This window comes from Lathyrus oleraceus, chromosome 1 (assembly GCF_024323335.1).
Source record: "Lathyrus oleraceus cultivar Zhongwan6 chromosome 1, CAAS_Psat_ZW6_1.0, whole genome shotgun sequence".
NCBI classification, from domain to species: Eukaryota; Viridiplantae; Streptophyta; class Magnoliopsida; order Fabales; family Fabaceae; genus Lathyrus; species Lathyrus oleraceus.
The window spans coordinates 59,208,991-59,231,181 of record NC_066579.1 but is presented as its reverse complement, the minus strand read 5'-3'; the positions used below and the strand labels follow the sequence as shown (position 1 = coordinate 59,231,181).

The window sequence follows — 22,191 nt, the reverse complement described above, 5'->3', positions numbered from 1 at the left end:
TCCGATCTTAAAGGAATTAGTCCATCCTATTGTATGCACAAGATTTTGATGGAGGAGGATTTCAAGCCGGTGGCTCAACCACAACGCCGCTTAAATCCTACGATGAAAGAGGTTGTAAGAAAGGAAGTGGTGAAGCTTTTGGATGCGGGAATGATTTACCCGATCTCGGATAGTCCGTGGGTTAGTCCCGTGCACGTGGTTCCGAAGAAGGGTGGAATGACCGTAATCCGTAATGACAAAGATGAATTGATCCCGACTAAAGTAGCAACGGGATGGAGAATGTGTATAGATTATAGACGGTTGAATACCGCGACTCGTAAGGACCATTTTCCACTCCCATTTATGGATCAAATGCTTGAAAGACTATCGGGCCAACAATACTACTGTTTTTTAGACGGCTACTCCGGGTACAACCAAATTGCGGTTGACCCGGTTGATCATGAGAAGACGGCTTTCACGTGTCCGTTTGGAGTGTTCGCATACAGAAAAATGCCTTTTGGGCTTTGCAATGCGCCGGCGACATTCCAACGATGTGTCCAAGCTATTTTTGCCGATCTAATAGAGAAAACAATGGAAGTCTTCATGGATGACTTCTCGGTGTTTGGTGGGACGTTTAGTCTATGCTTGGCAAATTTGAAGACGGTGTTGGAAAGGTGTGTGAAGACTAATTTGGTGCTGAATTGGGAAAAGTGTCACTTTATGGTGACCGAGGGGATTGTGCTAGGCCACAAAGTCTCTAAAAGGGGGCTTGAAGTGGATAGAGCTAAAGTTGACGTAATTGAAAAATTACCCCCTCCGGTCAATGTGAAGGGCATCCGTAGTTTTTTGGGGCACGCGGGGTTCTACCGGCGCTTCATCAAGGACTTCTCAAAGGTGGCTAAACCTTTGAGCAATTTACTCGCCAAAGATCAGGTATTTCTCTTCACCGACGATTGTTTGCAAGCTTTCGAGGTTTTAAAAGAAAAATTGGTTACCGCTCCAATAATAGTCGCTCCCGATTGGAATGAAAATTTTGAACTAATGTGTGACGCGAGTGACTATGCCGTTGGAGCGGTACTTGGCCAAAGAAAGGACAAAACTTTTCATGCTATACATTATGCGAGTAAGGTTCTTAATGAGGCTCAAATAAATTATGCCACAACGGAAAAAGAACTACTCGCAATAGTGTATGCGCTAGAAAAGTTTAGGTCCTATCTTATAGGGTCTAAAGTCGTGGTGTACACCGACCACGCGGCGATTAAATATCTGCTGACCAAGCCGGATTCGAAGCAAAGGCTCATCCGTTGGATCCTCTTGTTACAAGAATTCGATGTCGAAATTAAAGACAAGAAGGGATCGGAAAACTTGGTAGCGGATCATTTATCCCGCTTGGTGAATGTCGAGGTTACCGCATCTGAAAAGGAAATCCGGGAAGAATTTCCTGATGAAAAATTGTTTAAGGTTCAAGTTAGGCCGTGGTTTGCAGACTTTGCAAACCACAAGGCTAGTGGTTGTGTGCCGGCCGATCTAACTTCGAACCAAAAGAGGAAGTTCCTTTCGGATGCGAAGTATTATGTTTGGGATGACCCATACTTGTTTAAGTTGGGTAGCGATAACCTGTTAAGGAGATGCGTAACTGGTGATGAAGCCCAGAGCATCCTTTGGCATTGTCACAACTCGCCTTATGGCGGTCATTATAATGGGGTTAGAACGGCCACTAAAATTCTTCAATCGGGATTTTATTGGCCAACTATTTTTAAAGACGCACATACCCATGCGCAAAGTTGTGACAGTTGCCAAAGAAGTGGTGGGATAGGTAAGAGAGATGAGATGCCTCTCCAAAATATCCAAGAAGTGGAAGTGTTCGATTGTTGGGGCATAGATTTTGTTGGACCTTTCCCACCCTCTTACGGGAATGAGTACATGCTTGTAGCTGTTGATTATGTCTCTAAGTGGGTTGAGGCGATTGCCTCACCTCGGGCGGATGCCAAAACGGTGATAAAATTTTTAAAGAAAAACATCTTTTCCCGTTTTGGAACACCCCGAGTGTTGATAAGTGACGGAGGGTCACACTTTTGCAATGCACCTTTGGAAACAATTCTAAAACATTATGGTGTGTCGCATAGGGTGACAACTCCGTACCACCCTCAGGCTAACGGGCAAGCGGAGGTCTCTAATCGAGAGATTAAGAGAATCCTAGAAAAAACCGTGTCGAACTCGAAAAAGGAGTGGTCCCAAAAATTGGACGAAGCATTATGGGCCTACCGTACGGCCTTTAAAGCTCCAATTGGCCTAACTCCCTTTCAATTGGTATTTGGTAAAACTTGCCATTTGCCGGTTGAATTGGAGCACAAGGCCTTGTGGGCCCTCAAATTTTTAAATTTTGAGAATGAGTCGGCCGGTGAAAAAAGGAAAGTACAACTACTTGAGTTGGAGGAGATGCGCAATGCCGCATACCACTCAAGTTGGTTGTACAAGGAAAAAGCCAAGAAATATCATGACAAGAAGATCCGTACCAAAGAATTTGTGCCCGGACAATTGGTCTTATTGTTCAACTCCCGGTTGAAGTTGTTTCCCGGGAAGTTGAAATCGAAATGGTCCGGGCCATTTCGGGTGAAAGAAGTAAAAGAGTACGGGGCCGTTATCATTGAAGACATGGACGAGAAAGACAGTTGGACCGTGAACGGCCAACGATTGAAAGTGTATCTCGGCGGTCATGTGGATCGCGAGAGTTGTGCTCAGCCGCTCGATGCTCCTCTGTGAGCATCGCACCGTCGAGCTTAGCCGACGTTAAACAAGCGCTAGTTGGGAGGCACCCCAACATTGTAAGTATTTCCTGTTTTATGTTTGATGTTGTATGAGTATTGTGTTTTTTTTTTTTCAGGCTGGATGACATGCAAGTGCTGCATTTGCAAAAGCACTTGCTGTCATGCTCGCTTGCAGCTCGCTAGGCGAGGCTGCAGCGAGCGCGCTCGCTGGCTGCTCGCTAGGCGAGGCAGTAGCGAGCGCACCAGTACTGTTATATTTAAACAGTTCAGCAGGGCAGTTTTGCCCTTACCCTAAAAATTCTTCTGAACTGCTCTGCTGAAGTGTGCGATTTCCCTTCTCAAATTCTCTACCGTGCATCCATATCAACAACATTTGTGTGTCGGTCATTTGCAAACACTTCCCACTTCTCCTTTCCAAATCCGTTTACCTCAAGGTTTGCCCTATTGCATGTTTCTTTTGTTGCATTATTTATTTCCAAATTTGAATGGTAAATAGGATAGGTGTGATAGGAACCTTGAGGTTGCATGCAATTTTGGGAGTTTGCAATGTTGTGCATTTAGGTTTTTAAATTGGGGATTTACTCTTACTTAGGTTTTCCATGAAATTAGGTATCCCCAATAGCATAGAACAATTCATAGTCATGAGAAATCATTGGGTTTTGCTGTGGAAACCTTGTATGTACAGGTTTTGGGGGAAACAATTTTGAAAATGCAGAAAACCCCAAAACCCGTAAGGTTCGCTAGCACTCGCTAGGCGAACCTGGGGCGAGCATTCGCTGCCACTTCGCTAGGCGAAGCAGCAGCGAGCAAACCAGTCCCTTATAAAAACTGTTTTGGTTCTAATCTGTTTGTTTCGTGTTTGTTGCTTTATCTCTTGTTTTGCAGAATGGAGTCAAGAGCTAGTGCTGGCAAGAAAAGAAAGGGAGCGGCAACTACTTCACGAACCGTGCCGATCCAATTCGACCACGACAAGTTTGTGGGCCCGAAACAAGCGGCACGGTACATCGCTTTGGAGAAGCGAAACATTTTGCCTGAGAAGCGGTTTCTGATCAACCCACAGGGCACGTATCGGAGTTTTGCCGGGTTGATCGATACAAAGAAATGGGATAGGTTGATAAATCCCTTGGAACACTATGACATCGCTACAGTGCGGGAGTTCTACGCTAACGCATTGCCTGATGATGATGAGCCCTTTACTTGGGTCTCTAGAGTGGCCGGTCGGCCAGTTCCGTTTGACAGGGATACAATCAACCAAATCCTCGGGGAGCCGTTTCAGCTGGGTGCTGATGAGAGAGACCAGTACCATATTGACCTCCGGCTGCACAAGGATATCCCAGCAATTACAGCCGCCCTGCTTTTACTAGGGAAATCAGTAGAGCCGAACCCATCTGGGGTTCCTATGAGATATCATCGGGAGGACATGACTCCCATGGCTCAGCTGATTCTTCTTCTGGTTTTGACCAACATACAACCCAAATCCCACACATCTACTGTGCCGATCCCAGTGGCACATTTAGTACATTCCATCCTCGCCAATGTTGAGATTGATGTGGCGAGGATCATTGCCAATGAGTTGAAGACGGTAATAGAGAGCGGACTGAAGTCGGGGGCTCGGGTGAATTGCCCCCTTGCATTCCCTTGTTTGATTATGAGCCTGTGCATTAAGGCACGAGTGCGACTTCCGTCTCGGGGTCAGGTTAGGATCCCGGCTCCTATTGATGACCGGTATGTGGCAAAATACTGCAGAGCTAAGGCCACCGGCAGCAGTGCAGCCTCAGGTAGCACTAGGGTTTCCGATGGTCCTAGTGCTTCTACTCCCAGGGTCGATCCATACCTGCGGGCTGCGTGTGAATTCAATTTCGAGTGGATGGCAGCATCGCAGAGGGCTATGATTGACATGCACGACTCGATGCAGCGTTTGCAGCTGCAGGGTAGTGGTGCACATGCTTTGATGACACGGGAGCAGTTTTTGACTAATGCAAATTGGCCCGTGGACGTGCCAGTCTATTCTGAGGGGGTGGGAGCTGATGATGATGTTGAGGATGATGATGAGGCGACCGGTTCTGAGGCCGGTAGTGAGGAGGAGTCTTGAGCCCTTTGTGGGTTAAGTTTTTGTTTTTTGTATTACAGTTTTTTTATTATGGCATTTTTATTTGTACTTTTGAATTTTGTATTTTGACCATGGGTTGTACTATTGGGGTGTTTTGTCCCCCACGAACAAAATTTTATTTTTCAGTTAATATTATTTATGTTTGTTGTTAATTTTGTGTGTTTAATAAAATTTTGGTTGAATGAGTGGCAAACCCTTCTAGATTGGTTGCGCCTCAAGAAGTACCCAATGAAGGTGCATCCGAGCTTGGATGGCAATGATAAGAATAACAAGTGAATGAAGCTAAGGTACATGGTTACCGTCGGCTAGAATTTTAGAATGCATTAGGAACTTTACTCTTTTTGGTAAATAGAATATTGTCTTTTTGCAACATAATTGAATGAATGTTTCATCTAGAACTTAGAACCATATATGGTGAGGAAACCTCCATTGTTCACTTAAATGCTGGAGTCTAATAAGTTTTGTTGATTCATTTGATTCATTATTTGTCTGTTATTATTGTGAAATTGTGGAAGCAATTAGAAATGATCAAGGCACTTGTTTTCTTTCGAGCACAACTACATCCAAAAACAACTTACCTGTGAGCTGAGAGAGTATTTGTTAACCCCTTTGAGCCTGAACAGTTGAATCTCGGCTTGAAATAAAGCGAGATCTCAAAAATGTTTTTTTTTACAACCCGGAAAATATTGATTATTGTTCTTTTGCCGTAAGAAGTTAAGAGCATTCACTTAGGTTGTGGAAGAAATAAGTTGGGGAGAACGAAAAAGAATCGGTAAATTCCACAACTCTTGAAAAAGAAAAGAAAAACCGAGCAAGCATAGAAAAATATATGTATAGAAAATGTAGAAAATAAACATCTATTTTGTACATTTGATGTGAAAGAAAAGAACAAAAATATAAAGAATGAAAATGAATGCTTGCTTGGAAGAAAAATAGTGAAAAATAAGAGTTGAGTTGTGGAATATGTGTTGTGAAGGTTACAAATAAGAAACAAAGGAAACAAAGTCGAGTAGTGTGAATATTACTGTGAATGTCTCTTTTGCATCGGCACTTTCGTTTCAATGGCCTTAGAAATGACCCTTGTTTGTTAACCCGACCAAGCTTCAACCGAAAAGCCCTTAGTGATCTTTTTGTTTCCACAGTACAACTTATAATTGTTAGACATTGTATGAATCTGTTTGATTTCTTCATTATTTGTTAGAGAGTGAGATTATTCCCGCGGTTGCAAACGCGTTAAATCTTCAATCCTTATTCGAAGAGGAGAGATAGGATGATGCATTCAGAATAGCATTGTTGTAGATAGATAAATATTTTGCATTACTATTTAAGTTTTAAGTTCTTATGTATTATTTTATTCACAACCGTTGGAAACGTGTATTTGCGGATTTCGCTTGTGTTTGAGCCGTTTATCCAACTTCGGAGAAACCGTTTTCTTAAAAGCAAATCCTCTTGTTCTTCAAAGAGGCATACTTTGCTTGAGGACAAGCAAGAATCTAGTTGGGGAGAGTTGTTAGATGCCCAAAAGTCTTTTTTTGAGCTATCATATGTGGGCATCTTTCACTCTTATACCTTGCTAATGTGGTCAAAACCACATTCATTTTACATGGAATGCATTACATTGGTAAACAAGCTTGGTGCCTTTGATGTGTGTGTTATTGTGCAGGAAAGGCATGAATTAATTGATAATGAAGACACAACAAAATTGGCAAAGGAACCAAAGCAAAGGAGCATCTCATCTGCCAGCTCGCTAGGCGAGGATGTGGCGAAGCAAAACCTTCGCTAGGCGAGCTCCTGGCGAAAGGCTCCAGTAAATTGGTTAATTAATTCGCTAGGCGAACTGAAGGCGAAGTGGCAGCGAATTCAGTCTGTTTTGGTGAAATGAGCAGCCAGCACTAGCTCGCTAGGCGAGGCTCTAGCGAGTCCCCAGCGAGCATTCCAGTAGCAAAACCTCTCAACCTCGCTGGGGCGAAGGTTGAAGCGAGTTCTTCGCTAGGCGAAGGTCTGTTCGCTAGGCGAACATGACAGTTCCACAGGCCCAGTTTTCTCTGGGCGCAGGGGCATTTTGTGCCCATTTTTGGCCTTCGCTAGGCGAGCCATTCTGCTCGCCTAGCGAACGTGACAGTTCTGCACTTGTCTATAAGTAGCAGGTGCCACTTTTTGTGCCCAGACCACTTTTTACCAACTTTTCCATTTTTTGTACTTTCTCTTAGATATTTTACAGCATTGTTTGGAGGGATTTTTTATGCCCTAATTTCATTTCTCTTCATCTAGCAACCATTTTCCACAAAAAGAAGGTGGATTCCCATCCAACTTCGATCATTCGACTTGGATGTTGATCAACCCTCTTTTCTTACTTGCCGACCAAGCTACCATGAAAATGAGTAGCTAAGTCTTCCATTTGTCAAGGTTAGATGTAGGTGATTTCCAAGCTTTGTGTGTAAATGTAAGGATCCTCATTTGTAAACTCTTTAACGGTAAATATATGATGAAAACTTTGTTTCTATTTAAAACTCTTTGTGTTGGTATTTGATCGAGAGATGTTTACCGATTCTTGACCTAGGTTTTCATCCAAACTTGTTTGTTAGCTAGAGATAGTAACGAATGATTTTGTTCACCATAAGGTTGAACCAAAACGTTGTCTTTTTGATAGATTGTGTTCGAGAGAAACAATGGATCAAAATGACAAAACTCACAATGGGTGTTCGAGAGAAACGCATTGAGAGGACCTTGTGAAATAATTTATCATCTAAAGGAGTTTATAATATTGTTGACCGTGCAAAAACATGCAAAGCAAATGTAATCATTGAAACCTAACTTTGACAATATTTCTCATATTAATCAAAACGTAACTTTTACCGCAATTAAATTACTTTGTATGCAAGATAACTTGATTAAAACCCAAAACCCTAGTGTTACTTTAAGTTAAGATTAATTCAACCATTGAACGGCAGCGATATCTTACAATCTCTGTGGATACGATAACAAAACCCGACACTTAAAAACTGTCTTCAACAGCGGGCCCCGTCTCCAATATTGCCTTTGTCTTATTTTGATTTATTTTTATCCCTTTCTTATGGATTAAAAATCCAAGACAATCTCATGCACTAACAAAAAAGACACATTTCAGAGGATTCATTTTCAAACCATGTTTCCTCATCCTTTCGAAGGACTGTCGAATGTGGTTAATTTGACCATCTTTGGATAAGGATTTGACGATAATATCGTCTATATAGACCTACATAAAATCCTCAATGAAGTCGTGAAAAATAAGATTCATTTCCTTTTAGTATGTTACGCCAACATTTTGCAATCCAAATGGAATTATGACCCATTCGTAGGTCCCTAAAGTACATGGGCACCCAAATGTTGTTTTAGGCATGTCATTTTCAGCTATCAAGATGTAATTGTACCCAGAGTATCCATCTAACATACCTAAATATTTAGGGCTTGTTGCCGAGTCAACAAGCATCTTTGTGACTGGCATGGGATACTCATCTTTATGGGTAGCTTTGTTCAGATCTCTGAAATATATGCATTCCCTAAAAGTCCCATTTTTCTTAATTATTAAGATTATCGTAGCAAGCCACTCGACACACCTGGCTATCCTTGTCAATTTTATTTTCATAAGCCTCTCAATTTCTTCTTTTATCTTCGACATAACTGTTGGAGCGACCCTTCTTGGTAGTTGCTTCACAAGTTTCTCTCTCGGCTGAATGGGAAACTTCAACTCTACCAGTTCTCAACTAATGCTTGGTATTTATCCATATTATCATGCAAAGCAATCCTTTTAGTTATTAATAGTTTCACTACCTGGTTCTTCATATCCGGATCTATATTAGCACTGATATATGTATTCCTCTCGACTGATCCATCTCCCAAGTCGATTTCTTCCAAAGGATCTTGTGCTTGGATTTTTTCAAGTGAAATCGTTGGGTCTTTTTCAAATCGCAAAGGCTCATCGTCATATATACAATTGACCTTTGGTCAAGCGTGTGGTCTATAACTCTCACCGTGTTGGCCTCACTAGCCAATTCATGGTGTAACTTAGCCTCTTGGGCCATCTTTTCTTGCTTTTCAGCCAGGTAGGCCGTGATTCGAGTCCATGCGTTAGACTAGACTCTATCTTTGGCTCTTCTAGACAACTCATTTTGCATTTTGGCCTCTTAGGCAATTTTTATTTGGGTTTCAGTCACATAGGTTGTAATCTTGGTGCAACCATTTGACTTAGACATAGTGAGGTTCATCATCGCCCCATCTAGTTGGGGCCATTTCACCATCTTTAGAGGGTATTTATCCCCAAACTTCTATTTCCCATATGAAACCATGGTTTAGGTGGCATCTTACTAAATGGAATACATTATTCTATGGCCTGAAACCCTCGTACTTTGGTGGAAATGGTGTTATGTTTGCCAGGTTCTTGTCGAAGGTCATCCTAATAACATGGTTTACTTCCGCCATGTAATAGATTTGGTCTTCCTCCACATTCTCCACTATGCAATCTTCCCTCAATATAGATATCCTTTGATTAAGAGATGATGAGACAACACTGATGCCATGTATCCATTCCCTTCCTAACAATAGATTATAATTAGCTTTGAAAGGTACAACCATAAACAAGGTTGGTCGAACGGTAGTCCCGACAACCAAGTCCACTTGGATTTCCCCTAAGGATTGGCCACTCTTTCCCTCATAATTGGAAAGTACAATATTATTATGCCTAAGGTATGTGTTGAATTTCTCTATCCGTCTCAGTAGAGAATGTGGCATCATATTGACTACTACGTCACTGTCAACTAAGACTTTGTTAACACCATAGTTGTCAACTTTGGCTTTGATAAAGAGTGGTTTTAAATGGCTCTTCATTCCTAAATAAGGTTTCTCGAAAATGGCATTATGCTCTTCGACACAGTTGTTGTTCATTAAATAATAGCACATTGGCCTATGATCAATCATTTCCACTACATAAAATTCTTATTATGCATTTGTCACTTCAACTACCACATAATATGCGACTGGTAACACCGACACCATATTACAAAGGATGTCAAAGTCGTCCTCTAAATCAGAGAAGTCATCTTATATCATCTCTCAATCCTCATCCTTATCTCCTTCCTTATTACTAGGTAAAGGTGGATATACTCTCTCCTTTCATGGCCTCCTAGTCAGTTCGGTCTTGGGTTCGATGGAAGAATGTGGATTCACCATCTCTTTTGGTGGCCTTCTCGCCACTTCGACATTTGATTCAACGAGTGAAGGTGGGGGGAGGATTCTTTCTTTGGTTGGACTTTTAACCATTTTGTTGTTAGACTCTAGGTTCTGGCTGTTCCCAGAATTTTGCATCTTTTTGAACACTTTCTTTTTGTGTTGATATTTGCGCCAATGCGTTCGAGTAATTAGATTTTTACCCTTATAATTGGGATCGTATGGATGGTTCTTGGTGGTCTGAGAATTGTATAGGTGTTTCCAAGATGTGTTTAAAGCCAACACCTCTCCCTTATTTTGGTTGGTCCCTGCTTTGTCGTGGGGGTGCTTCCACTACCTCACATGTGCCTTTAATTGAGGCGTGAAGGTTCTGGATCGACCACCATAGTGGCTTGGGGTCACATTTTTTTGTCTTGTAGGGGACACCCCTATTGTTAAAAGGATAGTTTGGCCTTTGCTGGGGCCATTTACCTCCTCTGGACAATTGAGGCTTAGCTTTTTCAAGGCTCTCAGTAGCCTTTTTATCAAACACAGTGTTGTATCTAGCGCACAACATCACTTATGAGCCTTTCGGTTTGCAACAGATGAGGAAGTCGACAAGCTCCTCTTCAGCGGTAGGGCAGGCTGCCTTAACATTTTTAGCATAGATCGACTGAGAAACCTCCATCTCTATGTTGGGGCTCTTAGTAGTCTCAACCGTTAAGCACTCAAGTATCTTTGTATAGTTAGCGTCCTTAATCTGCAAAGGATCACAATCCACTTGCATTGAAATTTTGGCTTTGTCAGCAAACTTTAGCCTTCATTCATTCAGTCCTCCACCAAATCCCTGAAAAGGACACAATAAGAGGTTTCATCACCCAGAAAGTTATGAAACTTAAAAAATCCTATATTCTTACGCTGCTCTAAAGGTGGCATCTTTATTCCCTTAAGGACTATGATTTTTCCATCAGCGACTAAGAGGTCAAAGATATCACTGCACTTCGATACATCGAAGGTATACGTTTTGGCGACAAACTATTCATTTTTTGGTTCAACCATATTCTTTCTGTCAGGTGGTTTTAATAGTTTACAAACATAGGGAGGTCATGGCTTAAGTTCAGCCACATTTACATCATTTTATTCGACCTTCTCATATCCTATGTCATAATCCATGCCCCTCTCATATGCCTCTATGTAGGAAACCTTCTTATTTTATGGAACTTGCTCGTTCTGGCTTTTTAAGCCTTCAAGCATTCGACCTATCGAACTTTGTCGGCCAACTGTGTCATATCTTTAAAATATTGGGTATCTAGTTTCTTTCTAATAGAATAATCCAGACCCTCAGCGGCCATTTTGACCAACTCATGCTCAGACACTTAGGTAAAGCACCTCACCTTCAACAATCTAAACCTATTTAGGTAATCATCAATCGACTTAGACGCCTTGTGTCTCACACTAGCCAACTCTTTAAGACTGATTTTTTACTGCCCCATGTAGAACTACTCATTGAATACCCTTTCTAACTGATTCCATTTTTGTATGGAATGAGGAAGGAGCATTGTGAACCCTGTGAAATAATTCTTTGTTAGAGAATTTAGAAAGAATATCATTTTCAAGTTCTCGTTGTTTTCTATATCACCCGCTTCAGTTTGATATCGGGCGATATGTTTGATAGTCAACTCACTTGTGCCTCCTGCAAACTTAGTAAGTTTAGGGACTTTCCAGCCCCTAGGAAGTTCTATCTACAAAACATACTCAGTCAAAGGAGACACAAAGTTTGACATATGTAATCCTACATTAAGGCCATTCTGAGCAAGGATATTTTTGACTATGTGGGCTAGATTATTCGGACCCCTCGGGTTATCTTGTCGAATGTTCGTTACAACCTCTTCAGCATCTTGGTTTGTACCCACCATGACTACCCCTGGGATAGCCTAGGCTATTCTTTTTCTCCTCCCATAACTATAGGGGGTCTGATAGGTCAAGGTATCTCTTGTTGTTATTGCCACTGATTAAAAGGAGAACATCTATTTCCAGGCATCCCAATTGGCCTGACTGGCACAATTTGAGGGATTGGTTATGCCTAGGCCTGAGGGGTGCCGAAAAATCGGCTATTCGAACCATTTGGTTGGACAACAACTAGTAACTCTGGTTAGTGTTTTGAATTAGGGGGTTGAACACCGTACCAATTTATGGAGTAAGCATGTTAACCATCTCGTGGTTACTCCCATCCATTTGTTGTCTAATGGAAAACATGAAGTTTGTCATAAGACAAGACGTGTTCGTGGTAGAAAATGCAATCCCTTCGTGTTGTGTTGCTCAACTAACGTAACTGATAGCAAACCCTAACACCATGTATAGATTCAAAGGGGATTTTATCGTTACATTATTATCTGCAAACATCGAAATGTTTCTCTGTAATCCTGTTATCATTGTAGTCGGCATATCATATGGAAAGTCTCTTAACACTTGTGGCATCGTGAAACTTGGTAGATAAGAAGACTTAGGACCCACCAAAGGAGTGTTTTCCAACTGGGGAGTAGTTAGAATACTTGTTACCATAGGCAAAGCAACCACCATCCCTGGCATCAATGTCGTACTCGCTATTGGGTTTAGGATAGGTTGATTAGTTCCTATGTGATTAGTATTTTCTATCGCGATGGGTCTGATTGCTCATTCTCTGTAGCATTATTTTGGAGAAGTCATGTATTTCTAGGATGAACCATCTTGACTAAAGTTTTACCGCTCCTCAAGCGCATACAAATCCAGATGCAGAAAATATTATTAAATATAAGAGAAAATCACAACAAATTCAAAATGAGAATACTCTTCGAAATAAACTCAAAATTGCACAAACAGCGTCCCACTAGGTGTGCCAATTTGTTCACCGGTGTTTTTGGTAAACAATCACTTGTTTTTAGATTAATTACTTGAAGGACCAACCTAATAAATCCTAGGGAAAGTTTGTGCAAAAAAATTTAGAAGAGAAAGTATGCATTTAATGTTGTCAGATTACTTGTAATGAATGTTGAGTATTTTTCCAATAAAATAACTATGTTATAGAAATGAACTAACTAAATGATTTTGACACAGTCAAAATTAGTCTTTGAATGTTAAAGGAAACAATTAAAGAAAAACTTTAAATAGAAAACAAATTTATTTGCATAAACGTAAAAGTGGTAGACAAGTACATTTGCTTCAGGAAAAATCGTCTATCTCTTATATGCAGGTACTTGGAGTGTATGTAGAAGTTTACAATGTTTTTGCCACCCCTGATCCTAACACTAGATTCTTTATTTATAATGCTATGAACTAACGGTCTTTCAGCAATCAAATGCTTCTCCGTCTGACACATCATCCTTGCAAGCGTGACTGGCACTCGAGTGATTTCCATGTCTCTTTGCAATTTGGATAAGACCAAAAAGCAGTTACTTCAGTTTGAAATTTGAATATGCCTCTAGTTGAACCCATTCGACCCGTCGATCTTGACGCATCATTAAGCTTCCTGAAATTTTACTAAGTCCACAACCAAACTCTTCGATGTCAAATACCGTCGTTCCCTTGGTAGGCCATTTGGTCGAAAAAGCCTTGACCTTATTCTATGTTTGGAGAAATTCCCAGTTGCTTTTCCTTCCAATTTCCTCTTTTAGAATTTATTGACTAACAACTTTATGACAAATTCTAAATTGAAATATAGTTATCTATTAGAAAAGAATTTCAACAGGTAACTCTTGATAAGAGTATTCTTGCTAGTTATCACCGAGGTCTAAGGATAACACCTTGAAACTGTAATAATGTTCATGTTAATCAAATTCTTAGTTTTATCTATACTTCACCAATATCCATAGAAATTTAATATAAGGCTAGAGATTTATTCACTGAAGAATTTGGATAAATATTTTAGGAAACCAATAATGATTAGGAAAAATAATGAATTGTTATAATGTCAATTTAGGATACAAAAAGATTCAAGATCAAACTCTTATCCCGAACATATTTTCATCAATTATTTTCTACTCCCTTAAATTTCCTTTCTACTTTATAGTTTTAGTTTATAAACAAACAATTTAAATATTCCTAAATATCCTTTTTGTTCAACTAATTTTAATTCAAACCCTATAATGACAACATTCAATTCTATATATCGACATTCAGGAATTCCTTATATTATTATATTGCATGATTTAGTAAACTTCAAAAATTCACAATCAAATTTTTGGCGCCATTGCATGAGACTTTCAATTATTATAGAATATTAACTTTGGTGTATCAGTTGAAACTTTATTGCTTTGGAATAATTTTTATTTTATTTTATTTTAACTAATGCTTGTCTAACATTTGTATGCAGGGTGAAACATCAATTCGTTTTATTTTTGATTCAAAACTCGATAGAATATTATGTGTTAAGCGTAAGGAAGATCAATTATTAAAGCATGAAGAAGAAGAGGGAACAGGTCACCAAACATCAGATATAGAGACAAAAGAAGAACCAAAGATCATCATGGTTGAAGATCCACAACCAATAGTTGAAGGACTTCTCAGAGACTATGGAGGGTGAAACACATAGGGATGTAGGCTCACAATAGTTAAATAATCGATGAGTGTACCACACTTTCAATTTAACCCAACAATATTGTGTCAGCTAGAAAATAAACCATTCATGTGTAAAATGAGCGAAGATGCCAATAAACACCTATAAGGTTCCTCACTATAAGTTCAACTTTGAATATATAATGGAATAAAGAAGCAGAAAACGCCCAAGAGTGGCATGGGAAATGGAGGATTTGAGCTTGGGAAGTTCATTTATGTTATCGTCTCATCGAAGAAGATGCATGAATAGATGAATCAAATATTTCCAACAAGTGCACAAAACTCACATTAGATATTTGATTTGTGTGGAATATAAGTAATTCTAAAATTGGGCTTGTGGTATTTCCTTTTAAAATTTTCTATAATTTCCATTTCCATTTTATTTCTTCACATTTTTATCATCCTTTTTTATCCTAGTGGAACTTTAATAACCACTGAGGGATCAGACCAACTATGGAAATGAATCATAAGATCAACAGCTAGATTTTCACTCATTGATACACAAAAACTCTGGTAAACTCGTGTACTCTATAAGTTGCGCCATACCCTAAATGGCCATATCACTATACGTATCAGGAAACGATAATAAAGCGTTTCAATGGTGGAACCGTATTAAATGCATATGTTCCATATCACTTTTTCAAAAACAGATCCCAAGCGTTTTAGTTCCTTTTTACATCGGACCATATCATGGAGGTTGGTAATTGATACTTAAAGCTTCCCATGACTCCTTTAGTGTCTGGAAAAGTCTTGGGAGCAATTGTTCTAGACTGTACAAAGGTTCAAATGATCAATGCTCAATCCATTTCAAATCCATTCAACTTGGCTTAAGGTATAAAATCAATTTACACGCTAAAAGTAAGGTACAATTTATTATCTCCAATTTCCATTATACTTATTTTGATTTTTTTAATTTACTTGAGCATTGGAGTGCTAACCATGCAAATTGAGGATATCAAAGCCACCATTCAAGATCTTCAATTTTCAACATGCATCTATTTTCGGTTTCCGAACAGAACATAACGAAATTCTAACTATTAAAGACTGAGATATGGATAATGATCAGTTGGAGAAAACTCGAAAATCATTGATTAGTGTAAGTTGTTCTTCAAAATAACATAATTTTTTAAATTATTATTTTCTAAATTAATTTGAAAGGTTATGTGTTTAGTGAGCGGTTGGTGAAACAATCATTCCACATAAGTTATAATAAATTCAAATGTATATCACCTCGGTTAGAAGCCACAATCATGGTGAAATATAATGATGCTTCATTTTAAAATTCTAAATGCTATTGCTGGGTTTCAAACCCATGACCATCTATTTTTCACTACGATCAGAATTTACAATTTTGGTGAAATATTGCATGATGTATTATTTTTACCATGGCTGCTAGTTTGTGGAGGAAAGTAGTGCATTTACTATCACACTCTTTATTACCACGGACCTCTAACAATGGTAAAATCTTTTTTCCAACACGATGAAAAGTGATTTTTATAGTTGTTTAATGGTTTCTAGCATGTTGGTTTCTTTGTTGTACCCTATCATAGAAAAAGTAGAGCTCTTTATACACCAACATATGGTGTCTTTCCTTTTGTTGTTGTTCAATCTTCTATGACTTTGTATGTTTTTCTTCGCGAGTCTGTATTATTTTGGTTTATTTTCTATCAACCAGTTGTTTTTATTTTTTGTTAAATTGTTGATCCCTGATGTGCTAAGTTTAACCTAACTTTAGTATTATTGCTTCACTTTTTAGCCATTAGACCTTCTAACATTCACCTTTTAGCTTTTGACCTGAGTGGTTTTTACTCTTGATGATTAAGCATTGTCTTAATTGGCCTTATTATTAGCTTCTACTTAATGGTTAAGATTTTTCCTTTATGACCTTGATCATTGTCGATTAATTTCCGTCTTCTCTTGTATTCTCTTTTAAATTGATGTATTTCAATCACATATCAACTAAATTGGAAACACTATTTAAAAAAAATCTTGTACTTTTGTGAATGCAACCTACTTGCATTTCTTGAACTACTTGGCTACTTTAAGTCTTTTATTTTAATTTACTTTAAATATTAAAAAACAAAACAATTCAAAACTCTAGTTATAATAGCTGGATTCGTTATATGCAAGAACAAATAGTTAAAAGACAACTTATAAAAAAAATTGTTAAAGTACAAGCTGACTAATGACTATGGAAAGAGTTGACTCTAACAACCTCAATTATGCAAAGATTGTTTAGTATTATTTCTTGTTTTATCCTTTTCTTATTATCTACAACTTGAACCTTTCATAAAACAATGACTAAGTTGCAAATTTTGTAGTCAAGTCAACAAAAAATGTATCCACACCAATGTATTATGTATATATCATAACATGTTCTAATCACTCAGTTCCAAAGCAGAAGACAAATACGAAGAAAAACTTTGTTTGTTTCCAATCACAGAAACAAAACAAGCAAAAAGTTTCTGTTTGTTTCAATTAAGGAAGAATGAAGGTTTGATTAGTTAGATAATTACTTATTGAGTTTTTATTTTACTTTTTCTTTTCCTTTGTGGTAATTTTTTTAGCAAACTAAATTCGTAACATGACAAATACAGCAAAAAATAGTTATAAAGTTGCAAATGGACTGTGACAAATGCAGAAACAAAGCCCTCAAAACTGCTGCTGAGGTCAAAGGTATTCATCATGCCAATCCTTTTATTTGTTTGCAATTTGCATGGTGATTATGAATGCATATTCATTTTTAAAATACCAAAAATTTAAATATTACTATCTCTAATCATATTTATCGAGATATTTAAGTTTTAAAATAACTAACATATTTGATTTAATATATGAATGAAATATATCAATTTTTGTTGATTGAATAATCTTTTTTTTAAATGATTGGAAAAAATATTATTTTTATATTTTTCTCTAATTGTATATTTACTTAAATAAGGTAGCTCAAATAAGATATTTTAGTAGAGCATTGCTTTAGAACTCTTGTGGAAGAATTGATGCAAAATGTCCACACAAAAACTCTAAAGAACAAAAATAAATAATTACTATAAGAAAGAAGATAAAAAAAAATTGAAATAATGGATGGAATTATAAAAATGAAATTTTGTTTTCAATTCTTGTCTTTAATATTTAATGATGAAATTAATGAATAACATATTATGATTTTCTTTGTGTGCTTAAATTTTATGGAAAAGTCAACTTTTCAATAGTAAATCACAATTTGTGTTATTTAAATATCAAAATTTTCAAAGTTCTTTACACTATGTATTCATTTTTATCTTTCTACACACTTCACATATAATATTCAGGACCGTCTTAAAGGGGCGTGCAAGACGGACTATCACATAGAATATTAAATTTGTCAGAGTTAAACTATACTTAAATAAAACATCAGAAAATATTTCTTAAGGTTAAATTGTAACTAAGTTATACAAACCTCTAAACATTTGAGACAATTCTAAATAAATATTTTTGGCATTACAAATATAGACATCACTTAAATTGTTATGACTTATATAATCAAAAATCAAAACACATGCATATATAGGTGTGACATCAGTTTCATTGGAAGGAGATGATAAAGATAAGGTATCTGTTACCGGTGATAACGTAAACACAATTTGCTTAGCCAACCAGCTAAAGAAGAAATTCAAAAATGTCACGATTCTAAGTGTGGAAGAAGTGAAAAAGAAAACAGAAGCAGAAAAGAAAAAGGAGGAAGAAAAGAAAAAAGAAGAAGAAAAGAAAAAGATGATGGAAGCATGTCGTGCCGTTTTGCATGGTTCTTGCATCAAGTGTCATAGCAATAGTTGTAATGGTAAGTGTTCATGCACAAAATGTTCAAGTCCAAAGTGTGATGGAAAATTTTGTGTCACTATTTGCTTCAAGTGTGAGAATCCAAAAAGTTGTTGTGAGTGTAAGCCAAGTTGCTCTTGTGACCACAAAACGTGTGATGGTGGTTGCAAAGCTAAGAAGCTTCCTTCACCATGCCCTCAACAATGTCCTCCATGGTGCACATGTCCTAAGTGCTGTGCTCAATATCAATATCAACCTTGTTACAACCCGTATCCACCTTATTGCACGGTTGCTTACGAGCCATGCCCCGATAATTGCTCCATCATGTGATTCATATCTACATATTTGATTCTCTACGACTATGATACGGTATTACGGTAATAAAGATTATTAAATTTTTAGAGATAAATTTTATTTCTTAAAATTCAATAGTCTCTATAGATTGAATACCGTGTCTCATTTGCAGAGCATCCTTAAACCATATCACAAGTAAGGACTATGGCTTAAATAAAAATTGCAAGCATTGTCTCATTATAAGATATTTGTATACTTGTATACAATAATCTTATAAAAAAAATAGTGACGAGATTATGAGATGAAAAAATATGAAATTTATTTATCTAATTCTATCATTCTGTGATTAAAGAATTATTGATGAATTTCATTTTTGAATCTCAAATTTTGGTTACTAATTTTATTTTCCGTCCTACCTAGACGATTAAGGAAGGTTTATTTGGTTTGCCTGTATTCATTTATCGTGTATATTTCTGAATATGCTTTGTCATTTTATTTCTGTTTGACCTAGATTTAATTGTGTATCTTTCATAATCTCCCTCGTATCAATAATAAGAATAAACTTTGTTTTCATGCAATTATTTTATTGAGTAATGCAAAGCACTTCTTTCAAAGACTCATGAAGTGATTTGAGAGAAAAATATAAGAATTGGAGAGATAAGATGTGTATTAAAAAAACAATACTTTGATTTGAATAATAATAAATGATCTATCTGCCCACCCACATTTGCTAAATTATTGGTTAGGTAGAATTAATAATAATTATAAAGTTAATTAAGATATCAATATATAAAATATTATAATGTACCGCATTGTAGAGTCAAGGCCTGATCATTAATTTTACACGATTTGCATTAAATATGATTGTAATGAATATATAAAAAATTTAACTATTGTATTTTGAGGCTTGCCCATCTATTTATTTATTTTTTCATTTTTTTAATAAATTAATAGATTTATTTTTATATTTTAATTAAATTTTTTATTTACTTTCTAGAATAAATTTTTATAAAACATTTTTTTAACAAATTTTATTTTAAAAAATGTTATGTATATTCACAAATAAATATATAAAATAGAATTATCAATCAGAATTTTAAAATTATCATTCAAATATTAATCTTTTATCATCTAAACTATTTTGAGTGTTCATAACTAGATTGACAAAATCTCTCTTTATTTGACGGATTTAAGATAGTGCGGACTTAAAATGGAGTGGGCACAAAATTCTAATTCAATCCACTATTTTTTAAGGGGTGTGTGGACCAGTTCGACGGATCATGATCCGTTTTGCCACCGCTATTACTTATTACTTAGTTAATAATCTTTTTATTCTAATTATTACTACAAGTAATTGCCACATAATTTCCTTTTCCTTTACAATAATAAACTTATTCAATAATTCAACTTTTGTTAAATTGGTATGATTGTGGTAGCTGGTGTGGAATTGCTTTCATCCATGGACTTATAACATGTAAACATTAAACACATGTAATGAAATTCTAATATTATAACCATAATTATACGTTATAGCATATTCACGTATTAAAAGATAGATGAACACTGTGTACTTTAGATTCTATGAGAACGGTTGAAGCAAGTTAGCATTATTTATATATAACTAGCGCATAGTCTGTAAATATATTTCATACGATATAAAATATATAAATATAAGTTTAAATTTAAAATAAGTTCCTTAATTGTAAAATGAAAATTAATTTTATAAATGTAATTTTATTAAATGTAAGAACAAGTAATCACAAAGTTGGCCGAACAAATGGAGAGAGAGTTCGAGGATGAAACTCAATACTTGCATTACCAAGGATGAGAGTGCACCATTAACACTTATATATGTCTTACCAATAATTGAAATACAATTTGATCAAGTACAATAGAAAAAGATACAAAAACTCGGGTTTGTAACCGGTTACACTACCACGTGTTACCAGTTACACCTGACAGTGAAAATAAAATAAAATAATTCAACTTCAATGGTAATCGGTTACACCATTTCTGGTAACCGGTTACGCCTTCAAAAACTCTAATTTTCTACTACTGGAAAGCATATCAGCATCAGTTGGAACCGGTAACACACTCGTTATAACCGGTTACAGCACTTGAATTACAACATAAACTTCAACACACCACCTTATTTCAAGCGTTGCAAGTCCACCATGCCCATGCTCATCTTCAACCTCTTGAATACATCATTTGTGACCCCCTTAGTCAGCAAACCAGCAAATTGATTCTCACTCCTGCAATATCTCAATCGTAACCTCTCTTCGCTTACAAGTTCCCTCAAATAATAGAACTTCATCTCAATGTGTTTTCTCCTCTCATGTGCAATTGGGTTCTTAGCAAGATTTATCGCTGAAACATTGTCAACTAAGAGTGTGACAGCCCCGCCCTCACTGCTGTCGAGCTCTTTCAATATATTCATAAGTCATACGGGTTGGCACGCACATAACGAAGCGACAATATACTTGGCCTCACAATATGAGAGTGCAACCATCGATGCTTTCTTCGAACACCAAGAATTGGAGTCGCACCGAACATAAAGATGTATCCAGCTGTAGACTTTCGATCATCTTTATCTTCGTACCAGTTAAAATTGAGCAAATTGTATTTTTTTACTGTATCCGCTGCGGGAAACAGAATTTCGCAGCCAACAGAACCTTTGACATAATGTGTGATCCTCTTCACTGCTGCCATATGAGACACCTTCGGTCTCTCTATGAATCTACTAGCAATATCGACACTAAACACTAGGTCTGGTTGCGTATTGCACAAGTAACACAAAGATCCAATCAAGTACCTATATTGAGTTGGATCAACATCTTCTTCACCCTCATTCTTAGACAATTTCAACCTTGGTTTAGCTGGAGAAATGGTAGCATTGTAATGCTCCATTTCACACTTTTTCAATATCTCAAGAGCATATCTCCTTTGATGCATGAGCAATCTCATTTTGGACTTGTGGAACTCAATGCCAAGAAAATATGTCATGAGATCAAGGTCTGTCGTCTCAAATCCATCCATAAGTTCACTCTTAAACTTTAAAATGCACTCACCATTGCTGATCATGATCAATAAATCATCCACATATAGACAAAGAATGATTACTCCTTCACTAGCATTCGTTTTCACATATACTCCATGCTTTGATATACATTTCTTGAAGCCAATGTCCTTTTGGAAACCATCAATTCTTTTATTCCAAGCTCTTGGAGATTGCTTCAAACCATATAGCGTTTTCCTTAACTTGTTGAATTTCAACTCTTGTTTTTTCACAACAAAACCAGGGGGTTTTCCTACATATACCTCCTTTTCAAGATGTCCATTCAAAAATGCGGATTGGACATCCATTTGATAAATAGGCCAATTGTGGTTATTTGCAATACCTACAACAAGCTTAATGGTTTTAATCCTAGCTACCAGTGCAAATACCTCCTCAAAGTGTATACCTTCTTT

General features: G+C 37.1%; 1 protein-coding gene across 1 annotated transcript; it reads left to right on the top strand.

Moving 5' to 3' along the window:
* The first annotated feature begins 16,924 nt into the window (after positions 1 to 16,924).
* On the top strand, positions 16,925 to 19,301 carry LOC127112355 (uncharacterized). Its single transcript, XM_051046344.1, has 3 exons — positions 16,925 to 17,122; positions 17,226 to 17,304; positions 18,179 to 19,301. Exons 1-3 carry the CDS (start codon positions 17,117 to 17,119, stop codon positions 18,754 to 18,756), a joined length of 663 nt encoding a protein of 220 aa, XP_050902301.1. The 5' UTR covers positions 16,925 to 17,116; the 3' UTR covers positions 18,757 to 19,301.
* The last annotated feature ends 2,890 nt before the right edge of the window (positions 19,302 to 22,191 follow it).